Source organism: Oncorhynchus keta, chromosome 29, assembly GCF_023373465.1.
Source record: "Oncorhynchus keta strain PuntledgeMale-10-30-2019 chromosome 29, Oket_V2, whole genome shotgun sequence".
In the NCBI taxonomy this organism is placed as follows: Eukaryota; Metazoa; Chordata; class Actinopteri; order Salmoniformes; family Salmonidae; genus Oncorhynchus; species Oncorhynchus keta.
Window position 1 is genome coordinate 38,102,160 of NC_068449.1, and position 20,376 is coordinate 38,122,535.

The window sequence follows — 20,376 nt, forward strand, 5'->3', positions numbered from 1 at the left end:
GTGCCATACTTAGATTCATACGGATGTCTAATATTTGATTATTTGCAAACAGAAACCTTTTAGTTTCAAACAAGACATTGTGGTTTGACATTGGAGAAATATGGTAAGAATGCCTATTTCTCTGTCCATTCTTCCCTGAAACTATCCACCTTTCCTTTGAGACTTTTTCATTGTGACATTTTCTCTTGGTTGCAAGCTGTCTTCCCACAATCAACGGACAAAGAAATACAAAAAACGAATTTAATAGAGACTTGTGATTTTATCAGCGTAATCAGACTGAAAATATTAGGATATGTTATTGACATTGAACTGATTATATAGCCTACTAATCAGATGTGTTAATTGTGTTTAATATGTAGTGTAGGGCAATGAATGGGACTGCTATTATGTTGTTCTATGTTGACTATTAGGCCAAACCTAATGCGTAAACCTAATGCCTAGATCTGCTGCCCTACACTATTCAGGTTTAGCGGGTGGTTCTTTTTCCACCACTATCAAACAGGTAAACCAAAATGGAACGTGATTGGCCACACACTACCGCACAGTAGGTGGCAGCATGCACAAACAAAATGTGCGAACACCATGATACCAAAGAAGAAGAACAGGTAACCAACCGTGGAGCTTATACGGTCTCCAAGGAAACTTAACTTTTCCTCTGTGCAATCTATCAACATGGAAATGTTTTCTCTAACACATTTTGCCAGAAAACAAAGAGAAATCACCGACATCGACAAGAAGAAGTTTGAAACGGTAAGAACTAACGTTAGCTAACAGTACTGTACCGACTCATAGACTACTGTAGGTAACTGTTTTTTTGCGGTTGTCTGATAAGAGGCAGAATGGCTCCGTAATTGACTGGCCCTTGTGTGGGAGTACAGTTTAGGGTACCGAAGTTTACCCAATGTACCGTATCATTACCATGTCAAGTTCTGTAAAAGCACATCCCATAATTTCCGTCTACACTAGTATCATTCGTGTTCAGAGACCAGACCGCACACGCATGTTGATTTTGTCCACCCACACCAGATGCTATCAGGACATGCAGTTTGAAATATCAAAACAAACTCAGAACCAATTATATTAATTTCGGGACAAGTCGAAAAGCATTAAACATTTATGGCAATTTAGCTAGATAGCTTGCTTTTGCTAGCTCATTTGTCCTGGGAGATAAACATTGGGTTGTTTATTTTACCTGAGATGCACAAGGTCCTCTACTCCAACAATTAATCCACAGATAAAATGGCAAATCAAATTTGTTTCTAGTCATCTCTCCTCCTTCCTTCAGGCTGCTTCTTTTTATTTTGGACTTTATATGGTGGTTGGCAACCAACTTTAGGTGCATTATAGCAACCGATTGGAGTGTGGACCTAAGTTCATTTTTCAATCACCCATGTGGGTATATGCTCCTGAAAACCAATGAGGAGATGGCATTTTGGTATATGCTGCTGAAAACCAATGAGGAGATGGGAGAAGCCAGACTTGCAGCGCATTGAGAGTCACAAATAGAACCCATTCTATATTTTAGTGCCTGGCCATGCAGATGCTCTGCAAGCAGTGTGGGTGCAATGATTGAATAACATGTATATGTACATTTACGTCCGGTCTGGTCAACATATTACACCGCCCGTCGTGTGCAAAATACATTTACACATACATCATTGCACCCACACTGCTTGCGCACGTCTTGTAGCCAGGTGCTAAAACAACTTGTTTCTAGTGACGCTTCACACGCTGCAAGTCCCGCCTCTCCCATCTCCTCATTGGTTTTTAGGAGCATATACTCATGTGGGTTATTAACAATAGGGCACGAGGGTGTGTGGTATATTGCCAATATACCATGGCTAAGGGATGTTCTTATGCACAATGCAACGCATAGTGCCTGTATACAGCCCTTAGGTGTGGTATATTGGCCATATACCACAAACCCCCGAGGTGGCTTATTGCTATTATAAACTGGTTACCAAAGTAATTAGAGCAGTAAAAATAAATGTTTTGTCATTCCCGTGGTATACGCTCTGATATACTACAGCTGTCAGCCAATCAACATTCAGTGCTCAAACCACCCAGTTTATAATGTAAGATGAACTGAGGTCCACACTCCAATTCAGTTGGTGGTGGTAATGCACCTTAAAGTTGGTTGCCAATGGCCATATAAAGTCCAAAGAAGAAGCCCCTGAAGGAGGAGAGATTACTAGAAACAAATTTGAGCTGTGTTCAAATGCTCATACTAACTGCACTATTTGTGATATGAATTGAGTATATAGTATGCTTATTGGTCAAAGTATGGATATAGTTAGTATGCCAAAAAGTTCCCGGATGTCATACTAAATTCGCCAAAATACAAAGTATGCATGCAGTGTCTGTGCTTTTAGGGCCCTTAATGTAATTCTTCAGAAAATGGGCGTGGCTTCACGTTTTCAGATTGGAGGAAAATATGCTAAATGAGAGTGGATACAAATTCATTGCTTTAACTAATTGTGACATGTTAAAATGTGAGCAATGTAATAAAGTAATGACTTTTCAACTAAGTTACGTTACACGTTATGTTGGCTGACAATTTATTAGCTACGCTATCATAATGAACCGCATAGCATTACAGCAGTATGTACTGGTATGTTAGCTAGTTACCTAGCGTTAGTTGGCTACTAATATATCGAACTTGCCAGCCAGTATTGTTAACTAACTAACTACCCAATGTTTGTCTTTATTATTCAGATCATTCAACAACAATGGACATTGTTCATTCTGGCTATCTACTCCGATTTCAGAGCACTCTCATGCCGAATAACTGATGAATTTACAAACGCTCATCACCTGTTGAATATGGCCGGTGTCAGTAAAAGTCGGCAAAAAAAGCTTAATTAAATTGTTGCCAGCAGCACAGTTAGTCACCAATGCTCTGGATACAGTGCTCTAATTACAGCCTAACCAGCTATACTAGGGCGAGTAAAATGGTCAGAGTGAGGTGTTCTCTCATTTGTGTTTGGAAGTAGCTAGCCAACGTTAGCCAGTTCACTCGGGTGCTTGACTGGCATTAAATGCTCAGATCAACCCTACTCCTCTGCCAGAGCGTCCAGTGTGTGCTTTGAACGCTCCGAGAGCAAAATACTAATCGCCCAACATAAGTCCCCGACCTCACTCCAGTTACCCAAGTCATAGACTGTTCTCTCTTCTACCGCATGGCAAGCGGTACCAGAGCCTCAAGTCTATGTCCAAACGGCTTCTTAACAGCTTCCACCCCCAAGCCATAAGACTGCTGAACAGTTAACGACCTCACTAATGCTCTTATGGCTGAATAAAAGCAAGTCCCTGCAGCAATTTTCCAACATCAATGTTATATATTAATGCCCATGATGTTGGATTGAGATGTTCGACGAGCAGGTGTCCACATACTTTTGTTCATATAGTGTATATTCGCCTGTATTTAACCCCCCACCCCCTCCCAATAATGAAATGCTAATTAGCTGCTAATGTGGCTATCATAAAGTACTACAAATGCCGTGATGATCCGAAGTGAGTCAAAGGTATCTCTTGATTAACTATCTAATGTTAAATAAATGTAGCAACTAATAAATTGGCAACATTTCTATTAAATGGAAAATTCTTTGAACTGTCTTGTACAGGTTTTAAATTGACACAATACCTGTTAGTAAAGGTATCAGCTAGAGTTGAAATGAAGGAACTTGCAGGGATTTGTAGTTTTGTATGATGTCTACTTTGATGCTAATTAGCATTTACAAAACTGAGCGTTAAATAGAGTCTAATATCTTGATAAGTCACCTTGTCTGAGAGATTTATTTATTTATTTATTTATTTGTTTATCAAAACGTCACGCCAGGGTAAGCCTATACGAAACACAGCCCTTATTTTATGTGTTTTTATAATCACCTATGGGAAAAATTAATGGTGGAAAAACAATTGGAACCATTTCCCTGCATGACTGCTAGGTTTTATGGGTACTATGACACATTCAATGTGGTTTGGGGGTCTATATAGCTCGCCAGCTTGTACTGCTAAAACCCGGAAACAATTTACCTCTGGTTCATTCATATGAAATACATATGAATTGATTGGGGAATGAAAACCAGGTGGGCAGGGAACAAGACAAAACAAATGGATACATGAAAAATAGAGCGGCGATGGTTAGAAAGCCGGTGATGTCGACCGCCGAACGCCACCCGAACAAGGAGAGGAGCCGACTTCGGCGGAAGTCGTGACAGTACCTCCCCCGGATGCGCGGCTCCATTGGTGCGTAGACACCGGCCTCCCGTACCTAAGACTCCTGGAGCGGACCAACCACCACCGGCCTGAGGAGAGACGCATGGAACGAGGGGTTAATACGTTAATCGGGGGGGGGAAGCTGTAACCTGTAACATACCTCGTTCACTCTCCTCAGGACTTTGAATGGCCCCACAAACCGCGGGCCCAGCTTCTGGCAGGGCAGGCGGAGGGGCAGGTTTCGGGTCAAGAGCCAGACCCTGTCCCCTGGTGCGAACACCAGGCCCTCACTGCAGTGACGGTCCGTGCAGGTCTTTTGGCGCAGCGCGGCCTGCTGGAGGTGACCATGGGCGGCTTCCTAGGTCTCCTCCGCGCGTCTGAACAACTCTTCCACCACAGGAGCCTCAGTCTGACACCGATACACACCCCAATACACACTGAAAGGGGGAGAGGTTAGTGGCGGAGCAAGTTCTGCACTATCTCTGCCCAGGGCAGGAACGCCTCCCACTCCGCCGACCGGTCCTGGCAATAGGACCGCAGAAACCTGCCCACATCTCCACCTACTCATTACATTCCATGATCGCCCTCCAGACTCTTGAAGTGAACTGGGGACACCGATCAGACACTATATCCTCAGGCACCCCGTAGTGCTGGAAGACGTGTGTAAACAGGGCCTCCACAGTTTGTAGGGCTGTAGGGAGACCGGGCAGAGGGAGGAGACGACAGGACTTAGAGAAATGATCCACAACGACCAAGATCGTGGTGTTCTCCTGTGAGGGAGGAAAGCAGTATCCAAATCTATAGGTTGTAGTGATCACAATATAGTAGCCATATCTAGGAAAACCAAAGTTCCAAAGAAGGGCCCTAATATAGTGCATCAGAGGTCATACAATATGTTTTGTAGTGATTCATATGGTGATGTAAAGACTATTTGCTGGTCTGTGGTGTGTAATAAGGAGCAACCAGACGCTGCACCTGACACTTTTCTGAAATTGCTTATTCCAGTTAGTAATAAGCACGTACCCATATAGAAAATGACTGTAAAAACTGTTAAATCCCCTTGGATTGATGAGGAATTGGAGAAATTGTATGGTTGAGGGATGAGGCAAAAGATATGGTAAATAAGTCTGGCAGCCCAACTGATTGGCAAACGTACTCCAAATGAAGAAATCATGTGACTAAGCTAAAATAAAAATAAACTATACTATGAAACAAAGATTAATGATAGTAAAAAGCTTTCGAGCACCTTAAATTACATTTTGGGAAAAAAGCCAACTTATCATTCATTAAATCAGATGGCTCATTCATCACAAAACCCACTGATATTGCCAACTACTTTAATGACTTTTTCATTGGCAAGATAAACGTTTAGGGATGACATGCCAGCAACAAACGCTGACACTTCACATCCAAGTATATCTGACCAAATTGTGAAAGACAAGATTTGTACTTTTGAATTTCGTAAAGTCAGTATGGAAGAGGTGAAAAAATTGTCTATCAACAATGACAAGCCACTGGGGTCTGACAATCGGATGGGAAATTACTGAGGATAATAGCGGACGATATTGCCACTCCTATTTGCCACATCTTCAATTTAAGCTGACTAGAAAGTGTGTGCCCTCAGGTCTGGAGGGAAGCTAAAGTCATTCCGCTACCCAAGAATAGTAAAGCCCCCTTTACTGGCTCCAATAGCCGACCAATCAGTCTGTTACCAACCCTTAGTAAACTTCTGTATCTGATCAAACAACTTTCAGTACGCAGATAGGGAAGGAGACTCAACAAGCACGGCACTTACACAAATATCTGATGATTGGCTGAGAGAACTTGATGATACAATTATTGTGGGGGCTGTCTTGTTTAGACTTCAGTGCGGCTTTTGACATTATCGATCATAGTCTGCAGCTGGAAAAACGTATGTGTTATGGCTTTACACCTTCTGCTATAATATGGATATTGAGTTACTTGTCTAACAGAATACAGATACATAATCCAGGTAGAAGCAGGAATTCCCCAGTGTAGCTGTTTAGGCCCCTGGCTTTTTTCAATCTTTACTAACGACATGCCACTGGCTTTGAGTAAGGCCAGTGTGTCTATGTATGTGGATGACTCAACACTATACACGTCAGCTACTACAACGACTGAAATGACTGCAACTTAACAAAGAGCTGCAGTTAGTTTCGGAATGGATAGCAAGGAATAAGTTAGTCCTAAATATTTCCAAAAACAAAGCATTGTATTTGGGACAAATCATTCACTTAACCTAAACCTCAACTACATCTCGTAATGAATAATGTGGAAATTGAGCAAGTTGAGGTGACTAAACTGCTTGTCGTAACCCTAGATTGTCAACTGTCATGGTCAAAACATATTGATACAGTAGTAGTTAAGATAGGGAGATGTCTGTCCATAATAAAGCGCTGCTCTGCGTTCTTAACAACACTACCAACAAGGCAAGTCCTACAAGCCCTGCTTTGTCGCATCTGGACGACTGTTCAGTCGTGTGGTCAGGTGCCACAAAGAGGGACTTGGAAAATTGCAGTTGGCTCAGAAGAGGGCAGCACAGCTGGCCCTTAAAAGGACACGGAGAGCTAACATTAATGACATGCATGTCAATCTCATGGCTCAAAGTGGAAGATATTGACTTCCTCATTACTTGTTTTTGTAAGCAGTGTTGACAAGCTGAAGGTACCGAGCTGTCTGTTATTTTTAAATACTAGCAGACAGCTTGGACACCCATGCATGCCACCAGAGGTCTCTTCACAGGCCCCAAGTCCAGAAGACTATGGGAGGCGCACAGTACTACATAAAGCTATGACTACAAGGAACTCTATTCCAAATCAGATAACTGATGCAAGCAGTAGAATCAGATTTTTAAAAACAAGTAAAAATACATCTTATGGGACAGCGGGGACTGTGAAGTAACACAAACATAGGCACAGACACAGGGTAGCCTAGTGGTTAGAGCGTTGGACTAGTAACCGAAAGGTTGCAAGTTCAAATCCCCAAGCTGACAAGGTACAAATCTGTCGTTCTGCCCCTGAACAGGCAGTTAACCCACTGTTCCTAGGCCGTCATTGAAAATAACAATTTGTTCTTAACTGACTTGCCTAGTAAAATAAAGGTAACAAAAAATAAAAAATACACACACGATAACATACGCACTATACACACGCGTACACATGGATTTTGGGCCTGAGGGATTTTGGGCCAACACTTTGTGTTGTGAATTCTGTAATGAATGTATTGTAAAGGTTTTTTTAAATTGTATAACTGCCTTAATGTTGTTGGACCCAGCTAATGGGGATCCATAGTAAATACAATACAAAAACTAAGTAAGTACATTGTCCAGTAAAGGTCGGTGTTTGAAACCAGCTTGGAGTTGAAGAAAGCACTGGAACCATGGCAAATTCAGTGGGATCTCATGTTTTGCAACACACGGTTTGAAAAGTCACTTGATCAAACTACGCTTTTGATAAAGTGAAAAGCATCTGCACAGTGCTTTGAATTTCACTGCTTAGTGATTTCGCATGCCTCAGAGGTCCGGTATTAAACGTAACATCACTAGCTCACACTTCAATGGGGCAGAAGTCTGTATATTGTTGTAATTGTGGATGGACAGATAGCTAGCAATATTGACAAAACTGCCATGTGGGTAATCGTGACTCGTTTCATCTTGTTCTTGATACCATGTCTTTTTATTTTTTACTGATTTCATGTCAATGAAATGGCAAAAAATCACTAGCTATCTAACCAACATGAAGTGCTCATTGTGCAATTGTAGTTGTTTTCAATAATCATTGAAGATGAAATATAGTTGACATGTTATCAACAATATAAGCTAACCCTGTCTGTTTTGCCCCATGGTTCTAGCCGAGTTTTATTAAGAGCCCCAACGCTTGCTTTATTAAGAGTTAAAGGAAAAATCCACCCAAAAATTCCTATAAAGTGATTTCTATGATTTTACAGTGTTAAATAACATTAATATGTGAGAACTGTATATATATATATATTTTACATTACACATTTCTCCAGGTCGGAATATGACAAAAATATGATCAATGGCTCATTTGAGAGAAGACAACGTTTTGTTATTGACCAAATACTTATTTTCCACCACAATTTGCAAATAAATCAAGAAATCCTACAATGTGATTTTCTGGATTTTTTTTCTTTCTAATTTTGTCTGTCATAGTTGAAGTGTACCTATGATGAAAATTACAGGCCTCTCTCATATTTTTAAGTGGGAGAACTTGCATAATTGGTGGCTGACTAAATATGTTTTTTTTGCCTCACTGTATATGTGTATACATATATGTGTGTGTGATATATATATATATATATATATACACACACATCATTGATTACACCCCATCCCCCCTCTCTCTCGCCCCTACAAGGTAGACTTTTTTGTAACATGACAATGTATTTCCTCCAAAGGTTTATGAGCTGTGTGACACGGACAAGAAAGGCTACCTGAACAGAGAAGACTTAAAAATGGCGGTGGTCATGCTGTTTGGATATAAACCATCAAAGGTAGTAGAAACTAGATGTTATCATAGACTTAGACAGCCATTGCATCATTGTATCTGTTCCGTTATGGCATCTGAGAGCATGGGCAGCGCCATTGAGGCCATCTCCATTTGGAAGCAGTTGATTTTCTTATCCTACCACTTCTATGAGCTGGCAAACAAACTGAAAGGGTGCACGTTTTGTTCACAAATGGAAAATAAGAAATGGCACCACCATCTGACCCTAGATATACACCCTATCCCCAACAAACTCCCCACTACTTTGGCCCCTTCTCTCAAACCCCCTGTAGTTCCTCTGACACACAAACACTTCTCTGCTGCTGCTACTACCAGACCAATCTTCTGGGATTTCCTTTCCATCTGTGCAGTACAATTAATGGCCATGGTAATAAACTCCAAGCAGAAAACCTCCCTAAAAGCACATTGTTCTGTTCACTTTGTACTGGCCTACTACTCACAGGGATTCTCTCAGGTTCCCTCACCCTTTGCCCACCAGCATTTGACACTTTCTGCACTGCTCTCACCCTGGCAAACTCAACCTGTCTCACTCGCACAGGACATTTCTGATCCCCAGCAACATGGTCATCCCCACCATTGAAACACACTTGTACCACTGAAACTACACACTCCTTTGTCCCAAGCCCTCCTGCACACTTCTCAATCCTCAAAATCGTTCTCCTACATACTGGTACAACATGACCATAAGCTTGGCACCTGAAACACTGTAGTGGGTTTGGAAAGAAGAGCTCTTCCCGGATACCTGACATATCCTAGTATGACTCTATCAGGTTAACAGTATCTTCAGTCTCGCGTTAGTTAACAATACCCAGCTTTTCCCTCCACCCAGAAAAATAACACACATGGGTCGGCCAAAAGACACAAATCCACTTTCCCCACAAATATTTTACTCCCACTGGCTCAGAAACATCTCTGGCATTGTCCTGATCATTGTGATGCATCTTGGAAGTCTTCACCCAACCTGTCGCCGCAGGTACTTCCTCACTTTTGTCGGGTTTGATTTCTGTGCAAGTGAGACAGGTTGAGGTTGCCAGGGTGAGAGCAGTGCAGAAAGTGTCATATGCTGAAACCGTAAGGAAAGTAGAGGATGGTGGGCAAAGGGTGAGGGAACCTGAGAGAATCCCTGTGAGTAGTAGGCCAGTACAAAGTGAACAGAACAATGTGCTTTTAGGGAGGTTTTCTTCTTGTATTTTATTACCATGGTCATTAATTGTACTGCACCGATGGAAAGGAAATCCCAGATTGGCCTGGTAGTACATCTCAGGCATTGTCCTGATCATTGTGGTGAATCTTGGAAGTCTTCACCCAACCTGTCGCTGCAGGTACTTCCTCACTTTTGTCGGGTTTGATTTCTGAGTTCTCACTAACCGCCTCCATCTCTGGGTTTTCAGGAGAGGAGCTTGTATCTAGCACTCCTGTTGTTGACTCATAAGTTAAATTACTAGGCTTGTATTCGGTAGACGTTGGTTTGTACCGTTCGTTCTCAGCTCCATTCTTTCTCCCTTGCATAATCCCTCCCACATCCTGTATTGTTTTTGAATGAGCTTCAAGCTTATATAATCAAACTCATGAAAATGCCGTCATATAAGAGATGTATACAATTTATATTTGTGTATTGATTTGTTCATATCCGATGGCTTCTATCAACATATTTGATGCTCAAGGAGTAAGACACATCACTGAAAGTTAGAATAGTATCAATTGAACTCCTGTGTGGCAACCCAATGTGTATGGGCTACCCTTTTCAATGTTCTGTGGCCCCCACAGAACCACATCTACTTGGCTATGTCGTTTTATATTGTATAGACTTTAACCAACTAGTTAATACATTCTCATTATAGATAGCAAGTCAGCCAGTTTAAATAAGATATAAACAACATAAGTATGTGGCTAGCTAGAAAAACAAGGTAGTTTAGTATGTAGTGTGTTAATAACAAAGACTGCGCTACCATAATACAATGCGCCACCCACACAGTGGTTGTTGATAGTGTGCCTTTACACGGCTACACACTGTTCTATTGCTAGCGGATTTATCTAGTTATTAAAAGTAGTTAAACCTACGCCCTTTGGTTGTCGTTGATCAATCGAGCTCATCAGTTAGCCAGCTAACGTTAGCCATCATCAAGCAGGTGCACAAGATAAGATCATGCCACTGTAGCTACGTGGTGTAGCCACACATCAAAACAACATAATTCTTTACTATGGGGGGGACAGAACTTTGCTAACAAAGGTCCCTGTCCGAAAAGGGTAGCCAGTGCTCATTGGGTTGCCACAGCTGTGGCCTTGATAGCATGCCGGAGCGTGCCTGCTCGAGCCGAGGACTTACAGGAAGGTAAGAACCCGTTAGTTAGAGGCCATTTGGTGTGTGTTAGATCTTTTTTTTTTTTTTTTACTAAACATTGCCAGCCAGTACTTTTAGAAAAAAATATATATATTTCTACTTTTTTTGTAGACCGTTAAGGTATCGAAAGTGAGACAGCTGGTGGGAGTTGTAGTTCTAAGGAAACAGTGGCACTAACTTTTTGGCTTCGTGCTTCTTCTTGGCATTCAAATACGTTGAAAACCGGCATATGGTAAGTTAATTAACACGTATGCATTTATATATCTTATATGACTGTGTTTTCATGAATTTGACGATGAAAATGTTAACCTGTTGCGACGAGCCATCCCGGATCCGGGATCGTGAATACAGCCTCAAGCTCATTACCATAACGCAACGTTAACTATTCATGAAAATCGCAAATGACATGAAATCAATATGCTAGCTCTCAAGCTTAGCCTTTTGTTAACAACACTGTCATCTCAGATTTTCAAAATATGCTTCTCAACCATAGCAAAACAAGCATTTGTGTAACAGTATTGATAGCTATTGATAGCTAGCGTAGCATTTAGCGTTAGCATTCAGCAGGCAACATTTTCACAAAAACCAGAAAAGCATTCAAATAAAATAATTTACCTTTGAAGAACTTCAGATGTTTTCAATGAGGAGACTCCCAGTTAGATGGCAAATGTTCAGTTTTTACAAAAATATTATTTGTGTTGACAAATAGCTCCGTTTTCTTCATCACGTTTGGGTAAGAAAAAACCTGAAAATTAAGTAATTAAAACATGAACTTTTTTTCCAAATTAACTCCATAATATCGACAGAAACATGGCAATCGATGTTTAGAATCAATCCTCAAAGTGTTTTTCACATATCTATCGATGATAAGTCCTTCGTGGCAGTTGCCTTTGTCTTCTGAAGAAATGGAACGCGCAATAATAGATTACGCAATAATTTCTACACAGGACACCGGGCGGACACCTGGTAAATGTAGTTAGTCTCTTATGATCAATCTTCCAATGATATGCCTACAAATACGTCACAATGCTGCAGACACCTTGGAGAAACGACAGAAAGGGCAGGCTCATTCCTGGCGCATTCACAGCCATATAAGGAGACATTGGAACACAGCGCCTTCAGAATCTGGGGCATTTCCTGTATGAAACTTCATCTTGGTTTCGCCTGTAGCATTAGTTCTGGGGCACTCACAGATAATATCTTTGCAGTTTTGGAAACGTCAGAGTTTTTTCTCTTTCCAAAGCTGTCAATTACATGCATAGTCGAGCATCTTTTCGTGACAAAATATCTTGTTTAAAACGGGAACGTTTTTTATCCAAAAATTAAAGGAGCGCCCCCTATCTTGAAGTTACGCCAATTCTTAGCGAGACAACCGGAAGTACCACTTTCATACGGTGACCCCCCATGTACAGTTGTGCTAGCTCTGGTCCATCGCACGAAGACAACGAGTTGCCTCGTGTCACGCAATAATGGACCAGAGCTACAGTGGTGTGGTTGTGTCCAGCCTCGTTCAAGTTGAATTTGAGGAGCAGTGAAGCAATGTTCATTTCATTCCACAAGATGGGGCCGGTGTACTTAGTTTTAGTTAGTTTTCAAAAGTATGCTCTAACCTTTCTTTGTGACCTGGCTAATTTGCATGATAATCACTTCACAAAAACTACACTGATAAATATAAAATGGGATCTCTTAGAAAAATTATTAACACTTCATTTCAAGTAGATTACATTTCCTCTGTCATCTATCAGGTCAGTCTTTAATTTCCTTGTGCTTGCTTGTATGTTGCAGTCTGAAACCAACATGTTAATGGATCAAGCCCAGGCAAAAGATTCACCAGGTAAGTCTGACCGTACCAGGAACCGTTCTCAGTTCTCCAACAAGCACAATGCTGTTGTGACAGAATGAGTACATATTACTGTATGTTTGTGTGTCATACGAGCACTCAGAAATGAGAAAATATGTACACCATCCGCACTTTTAGCTCATACTGTATATCCTTGATGTGTCGATTTACGTAAATATGATGGTGACTCAATCTTCCCACGTCCAGTCGTGCTGAACGGGAGCACTCCAATATATATGTGTGTGTGTGTTTTGATGAAAAAGTGGAAGATATAGCCACAGGATATAGCCTCTGAACAGCCATCGCAGACCATATTTAATTTGAGAACAGCCATCGCAGACCGTATTTAATTTGAGACGAGTTGCTCAACCTCTCTAACTCACTCACAGACAGACATACACGAGTGCCTGCCTGCAGCTATCCTCTGACAGCCTCAATGGCTTTTTTAGATTAATTTATAGCGTGCCCGCAGTTTAGACGTCATTACAGTTTCATACGCTGTTCATCACAATACCACTTATGGCCACGACAGGCAGCCCTCCAACTGAGACGCAAAGTAGGGGGACCCATGCTGATGTGTAAGCACACACACACAGCAAAACATCCACCGTGCAGCATTTAGCCGCTATCTCCATTTAAAATGGGATGGTGGAAGACAAAACCAAACAAAGCAACCTATTCAGTGTATCATTCCAATCCATCCTGGTGAAATGGAAGGAATCGAGATAAAACAAGAGGGAACGCTTGATTTAGATTGGGTGTAATCGTTTTACACATTTCCAGTAATTAAAAGAATGCCTCACAAAAGGCTTGCGGTGCAGTGTAATTGTTATTGTGACGACATGCGGCCAACGCTTTAACTGGGGGCTTCTTGACATGCAGACGGGAGGGGGATAGAGAGAGTGGAGATGAGAAGGTGGCTGACTAGACAGATACGGGGCTATTGAAGGAAGATGTTAAACGGTTAAAGATTAGGAAGTCATTTCTCTTTTGTTTTTAAAGCCAGGAGCTAAATTGTAATCTGTACATTGCCCAGTAAGAGAAAACGAGGGAGGGATTGAGGGTAAAGGGGGATGAAGAGAAAGAATTTAGATAGTGGCATGGTTGATGCAATTAAATATTTCACCATCCTTTACATTTTCTGGGAGAGAGCGAGTGGGAAAAGAGCGGAATAGAGAGAGAGCAATGAATTAAACGGCTCCTCTGGATGTGGTATGATTAGTAAATTGGTGGTGATGGTGGGAAGAGACAGAGTGGGTGGCTAACTAGAGGGAGAGATCAAGAATGTGTGTGGCTGGCTGAGAGTGAATGGGGCCAGGCAGTGTGGGTGTGGGCTTGGCTAGACTGTCTCTCTCTGTGGCTCATTTAAAGCACAGCCCCTCATAGGGGTTAAACAGAGGCCGTTGGCAAGAAACTAACTACCAATACTGTGTTCTACCATTGTCTTATGTAAGATAGTGAGTCTATTCCGCCTGCCCTGATCTTAGGTTGCGTGCTTGTGTGCTACAACACGAAAAGCAGGCACACAGTGCCTTCAATTTTTGCCATATGATATTTTAGCACTATGCTGATGGCTGGCTGGCTAGCTAGTAACAAACTGGCTGGCTAGCTAGTAACACTAGCTAACTGGATAAACAGCAGTTAGGTTTAGAATGTTAAATCGCAATTTGCAGATTACAGCTGACAGGCTCTATCTATTGACTTAGCTAGCTGAAAAAACAGTTTAGCTAAAGGTTTATGAGCTGCCAACGAAATCTTAACTGTTTAAAAAAAAATAAAAAAAAATATTGTCAACTTACATTTTTTTATGTTTACCATTACTAACTAATTTTCTGCTGATGATGCCAATTTCTTACCCGAACACTTTCGAGCCATTAATCTTTTGCGAGATATGAGCATCATCTTAACTCCGTTTAGGAGCCTGAGATCGTTTATCTAGTAAGGGAGTCCTGCTCTAGCCTATGACAGTGTTGTCCGGTGCATTGTTTTGTTATGTGTTACATGTGGAACCCGAGTATGCCTAGTAGGCTAGGTCTACTGTGTAGCCTAGGACTGTTATGTTTGTATTTGGAAATATGTTTTCAAACTTTCTTGTGTTGTCCTCTGAGTGGTTGTATTGTTAGATTTATTTGACAATTTCAATCTATCCCTATAGGAAGTCCTGTAGGAAGTTTTAGCCTCCACCTGCCCTTCTTTCTCTCACCCCTAACCGGTGTGCTAAGTATAGCGGATATGAGTCAGGCTCATAGTCTTGTGATGAGGTAGCCCTGCCTGCAACTTCAAAATCAGTGTCCCCCTCAGCACAAAATAATTTAATCTTCGTCTAATGGTCAAGACGTTGGTCTGTGAGAGACCGGGGACGTTGGTCTGTGAGAGACCGGGGACGTTGGTCTGTGAGAGACCGGGGACGTTGGTCTGTGAGAGACCGGGGACGTTGGTCTGTGAGAGACCAGGGTGCGTGCATGAAGTACTCTCAATTAGCTAGGCATGATTGCTGGATACGCTTGCCATGTGGTGAGTCATAGTCACAGATCTTTGGTAGGGGCCACCGTGCGGCTAACAGAATCAGATTCAAAACACACACACACACGACACCCTCCCTCATCCAAACACACCTCTATTCTTCCCTTCCTGTGAAAGCTTGGCACTGCTCTTTCCAGTTCTCCCTCTCTCGCTCTCTTGCTCTCTCTCTATCGCTCTATTCTCCCCAGCGCTGACTCCTTGTCTCCACCTTCTTTTGAAGCCCTGAGCGAGACTTGTGCTGAAGAAGCCCCCACACAGCACGCTTTCATTCACTGCCAGACACTCTGCCTGGCATTTGTGTGTGTGCGTGCATTTGTAAGGTGATATGTATGTTACTGTTACCACCATGTAAAGGAGGAAGACTCTTTATTTATCTCCCTCTCTCTCTTTCCACCCCCCACCCCCATCTCTCTCTAGGGGTGTGTATAGAGATGTTTATGTGTCTCATGGGCAAGAAGTTGTCATCAGATGACCACTACCAGCAAACCAGACAGATCTTCAACACCTTTGATGTGAACTGTATGTACTGTACACCCCCCCCTCCATCTCTCTCTGTCTTGCTCCCATCTCTCTATCACTCATTCTCTGTTCCTCCATCTATCCATCTCTATCTCCACCCCCTTCTCTCAATCCTTTCTTCTCTTTGGCTTTTCTTTCGCCAGAAGAGGGTGCTCTAGGCCTTGACGTACACACACACACACACACACACACACACACACACACACACACACACACACACACACACACACACACACACACACACACACACACACACACAGTGGCTTCTGAAAGTATTCAGACCCCTTGACTTTTTTCACATTTTGTTACAAACAGCCTTATTCTAAAATGGATTAAATAAATGTTTTTCCACACCAATCTACATACCAATGCACCATAATAACAAACAGGCTTTTAGACATTTTTGCAAATGTATAAAACTTGAAAAACAGATACCTTATAATACCGTAAGTATTCCAGACCCTTTGCTATGAGACTCGAAGTTGAACTCAGGTCCATCCTGTTTCCATTGATCATCCTTGAGATGCTTCTACCTTGACATGCTTCTACAATTTGGGAGTCCACCTGTGGCAAATTCAATTGATTGGACATGATTTGGAAAGGCACACACCTGTTTATATAAGATCTCACAGTTGACAGTGCATGTCAGAGCAAAAACCAAGCCATGAGGTCAAAGGAATTGTCTGTGGAGCTCCAAGACAGGATTGTGTCAAGGTACAGATCTGGGGAAGGGCACCAACAAATTTCTGCAGCATTGAAGATCCCCAAGGACACAGTGGCCTCCATAATTCTTAAATGGAAGCAGTTTGGAACCACCAAGACTCTTCCTAGAGCTGGCTGCCCTGCCAAACTGAGCAATCGGGGGAGAAGGGCCTTGGTCAGGGAGGTGACCGAGAAGCCGACGGTCACTCTGACAGTGATCTAGAGTTCCTCTGTGGTGATGGGAGAACCTTCTTGAAGGAAAACCATCTCTGCAGCACTTCACCAATAAGGCCTTTATGGTAGAGTGGCCATACGGAAGCCACTCCTCAGTAAAAGGCACATGGCAGCCCGCTTTGAGTTTGCCAAAAAGCCCTTAAAGACTCTCAGACCATGACAAATCAGATTCTCTCGTGTCATATGAAACCAAAATTGAACGCTTTTGCCTGAATGCCAAGCGTCACGTCTGGAGGAAACTTGGCACCATCCAGTCTGGAGGAAACCTGGCACCATCCATCTACGGTGAAGCATGGCGGTGGCAGCATCATGCTCTGGGGATGTTTTTCAGTGGCATGGACTGGGAGACTAGTCAGAATCGAGGCTAAGATGAACAGAGCAAAGTTCAGAGAGATCCTTGATGAAAACCTGCTCCAGAGTGTTCAGTACCTCAGACTATGGCGAATGCTCACCTTCCAACAACACATTCCACACATCCAAGACAATGCAGGGACTTTGGGACAAGTCTCTGAATGTCCTTGAGTGGCAGCCGTATTCAATTTTACAATAAGGATGTAATGTAGCAAACTGTGGAAAGTCAAGGGTTCTGAATACTTTCCTAATGTGCTGTACACACACACACTTAGTTCCCTTTTGTATCTAAACTGAAAAACAGAACACTGAAATTAATCCTCTGGTGTGTGTGTGTGTGCGCTCTGTAGAAGATCATTCCCACTCTTTGTTCTGTTGGAAAGCACAAGTGTAATTCATAAATTTAACATTTTTTTGGCAGAGTTTTATATCCGCAGGGGAGTGTGTGTCAGGTGACCGTGATGATTAACTCCGAAGTAAATGGCCCAGGGACTGTCTTCATTAACCCTCTCACCCGCCATTACAGACGAGGACCTTTGTGTGTGACAACGGCTGGTTTCTTTAATGGCTGCCTGAAACTGCATCCTCAAAGCATTTTTTTATGGTGTGATGCTAGACACTGTGTGTCTGTGTGTCTGTGTGTGTTGTGTGTGTTTGCATGTCTGTGTGTGTGTGATTCATGGCATACTGCTCGACTGCATTAATAATTGATTGGCTCTTTTGACAACAGCTTGATAATAATTGGGGTCTAGAATAATAGTGTGTTCACACACAAACTCAGCACAAACATCCCTTTTCAGGACCCTGTCTTTCAAAGATAATTTGTAAAAATCCAAATAACGTCACAGATCTTCATTGTAAAGCGTTTAAACACTGTTTCCCATGCTTGTTCAATGAATCATAAACAATTAATGAACATGCACCTGTGGAACGGTCATCAAGACACTAACTGCTTACAGAAGGTAGGCAATTAAGGTCACAGTTATGAAAACTTAGGACACTAAGAGTGTAAGAGTGTCTACAGGCTCTGAAAAAGACCAAAAGAAAGATTCCCAGGGTCCCTGCTCATCTGCGTGAACGTGCCTTAGGCATGCTGCAAGGAGGCATGAGGACTGCAGATGTGGCCAGCGCAATAAATTGCAATGTCTTTACTGTAAAACGCCAAAGACAGCGCTACAGGGAGACGAGACGGACAGCTGATCATCCTCGCAGTGGCAGACCACGTGTAACAACACCTGCACAGGATCGGTACATCCGAACATCACACCTGCGGGACAGGTACAGGATGGCAACAACAGCTGCCCGAGTTACACCAGGAACGCATAAGGGAAGACATCCTCCTCCCTCATGTGGTACCCTTACTGCAGGCTCATCCTGACATGACCCTCCAGCATGACAATGCCACCACACACAGAATGAGTAGGATGGCTGATTTCCTGTAAGACAGCGAAGAGCCCGGGTCTCAATCCCATTGAACATGTCTGGGACCTGTTGGATCGGAGGGTGAGGGCTAGGGCCAATCCCCCCAGAAATGTCCGGGAACTTGCAGGTGCCTTGGTGGAAGGGGGTAACATCTCACAGCAAGAACTGGTTACATAATGGACACACCATATACGGACATTTTTTTTTTTTGACCCCCCACTTTTGATGAAAGTAAACACAGTTGACAGTGAGAGGACATTTCATTTTTTTGCTGAGTTTATATACTGTATATATACACCCACTCATCATGTATGTATGTGCCTTAGTATTATAACTTTATATGTCTTCAGAAAGTATTCAAACCCTTGCCTTTCAAAAAGGGCACCTATTCCCTTTGAGCATGGTGAAGTTATTCACTACACTTTGCATGGTGTATCAATACACCCAGTCACTACAAAGGTACAGTGGTCCTTCCTAACTCAGTTGCCGGAGAAGAAGGAAACCGCTCAGAGATTTCACCATGAGGCCAATGGTGACTTTTTAAAACAGTTACAGAGTTTAATGGCTGTAATAGGAGGAAACTGAGGATGGATCAACAACGCTGTTACTCCACAATACTAACCTAACCACAGAGATGCACACAAAGCTCTCCCTCACCCTCCATTTGGAAAATCTAACCATAACTCCATCCTCTTAATTCCTGTTTACAATCAAAAACTCAAACAGGAAGTACCAGTGATGCGCTCAATATGGAAGTAGTCAGATGAAGAGGACTGTTTCGCTAGCACAGATTGGAATATGCTCCGGGATTCATCCGATGGCATTGAGTAGTTTACCACATCAGTCACCGGGCTTCATTAATAAGTGCATTGACGACGTCATTCCCGCTGTGACAGCACATACTAACCAAAAGCCATGGATTACAGGCAACATCCACACTGATCTAAAGGGTAGAGCTGCCGCTTTTAAGAAGCGGGACACAAATCTGGACGCTTATAAGAAATCCTGCTACGCCCTCCGACGAACCATGAAACAGACAGTGTCAATACAGGCCGAAAATCAAATCCTACTACACCACATCTGATGCTCGTCGAATGTGGCAGGGTTTGCAAACTATCACGGATAACAAAGGGAAACCCAGCTGCGAGCTGCCCAGTGACGCAAACCTACCAGATGAGCTAAATGCCTTCTATACTCTCTTTGAGGCAAACACTGAACCATGCATGAGAGCATCAGCTGTTCCGGACGATTGTGTGATCACACTCTCTAGCTGGTGTGAGTGAGACCTTTTTAAACAGCTTAACATTCACAAGGCCGCAGAGCAAGACAGATTACCAGGATGCATACTCCGAGCATGCGCGGACCAACTGTCAGGTGTCTTCACTGACATTTTCAACCTCTGCCTGACCCCGTCTGTAATATCTACATGTTTCAAGCAGACTATCATAGTCCCTGTGCCCAAAAACGCCAAGGCAACCTGTCTAAATTATTATTATCCCGTAGCACTCATATCTATAGCCATAAAATGCTTTGAAAGGATGGTCATGGCTCACATCAACGGCATCATCCCAGACACCCCAGACCCACTTCAATTCGCATGCCGCCCCAACATATCCACAGATGACACTATCTCTTATTGCACTCCACACTGTCTTTTCCCACCTGGACAAAAGGAACAC

General features: G+C 42.6%; 1 protein-coding gene across 10 annotated transcripts in view; it reads left to right on the forward strand.

Annotated features, from left to right (window-relative positions):
- efcab11 (EF-hand calcium binding domain 11) overlaps window positions 1-20,376 on the forward strand; it is a 72,587-nt gene that overhangs the window by 5,274 nt on the left and 46,937 nt on the right. For 4 of the 10 annotated variants that reach the window (XM_035743440.2, XM_052486544.1, XM_035743442.2 and 1 more), the window contains exons 1-4: window positions 585-750; window positions 8,656-8,751; window positions 12,892-12,940; window positions 15,887-15,988. In XM_035743440.2, the coding sequence (XP_035599333.1) occupies window positions 673-750; window positions 8,656-8,751; window positions 12,892-12,940; window positions 15,887-15,988 (325 nt within the window). In that variant the 5' untranslated portion in view covers window positions 585-672. Of the gene's footprint in view, window positions 1-584; window positions 751-8,655; window positions 8,752-11,217; window positions 11,339-12,891; window positions 12,941-15,886; window positions 15,989-20,376 lie in introns of those variants that run through there. The other 6 variants (XM_035743443.2, XM_052486547.1, XM_052486548.1 and 3 more) reach the window with 5 other exon arrangements.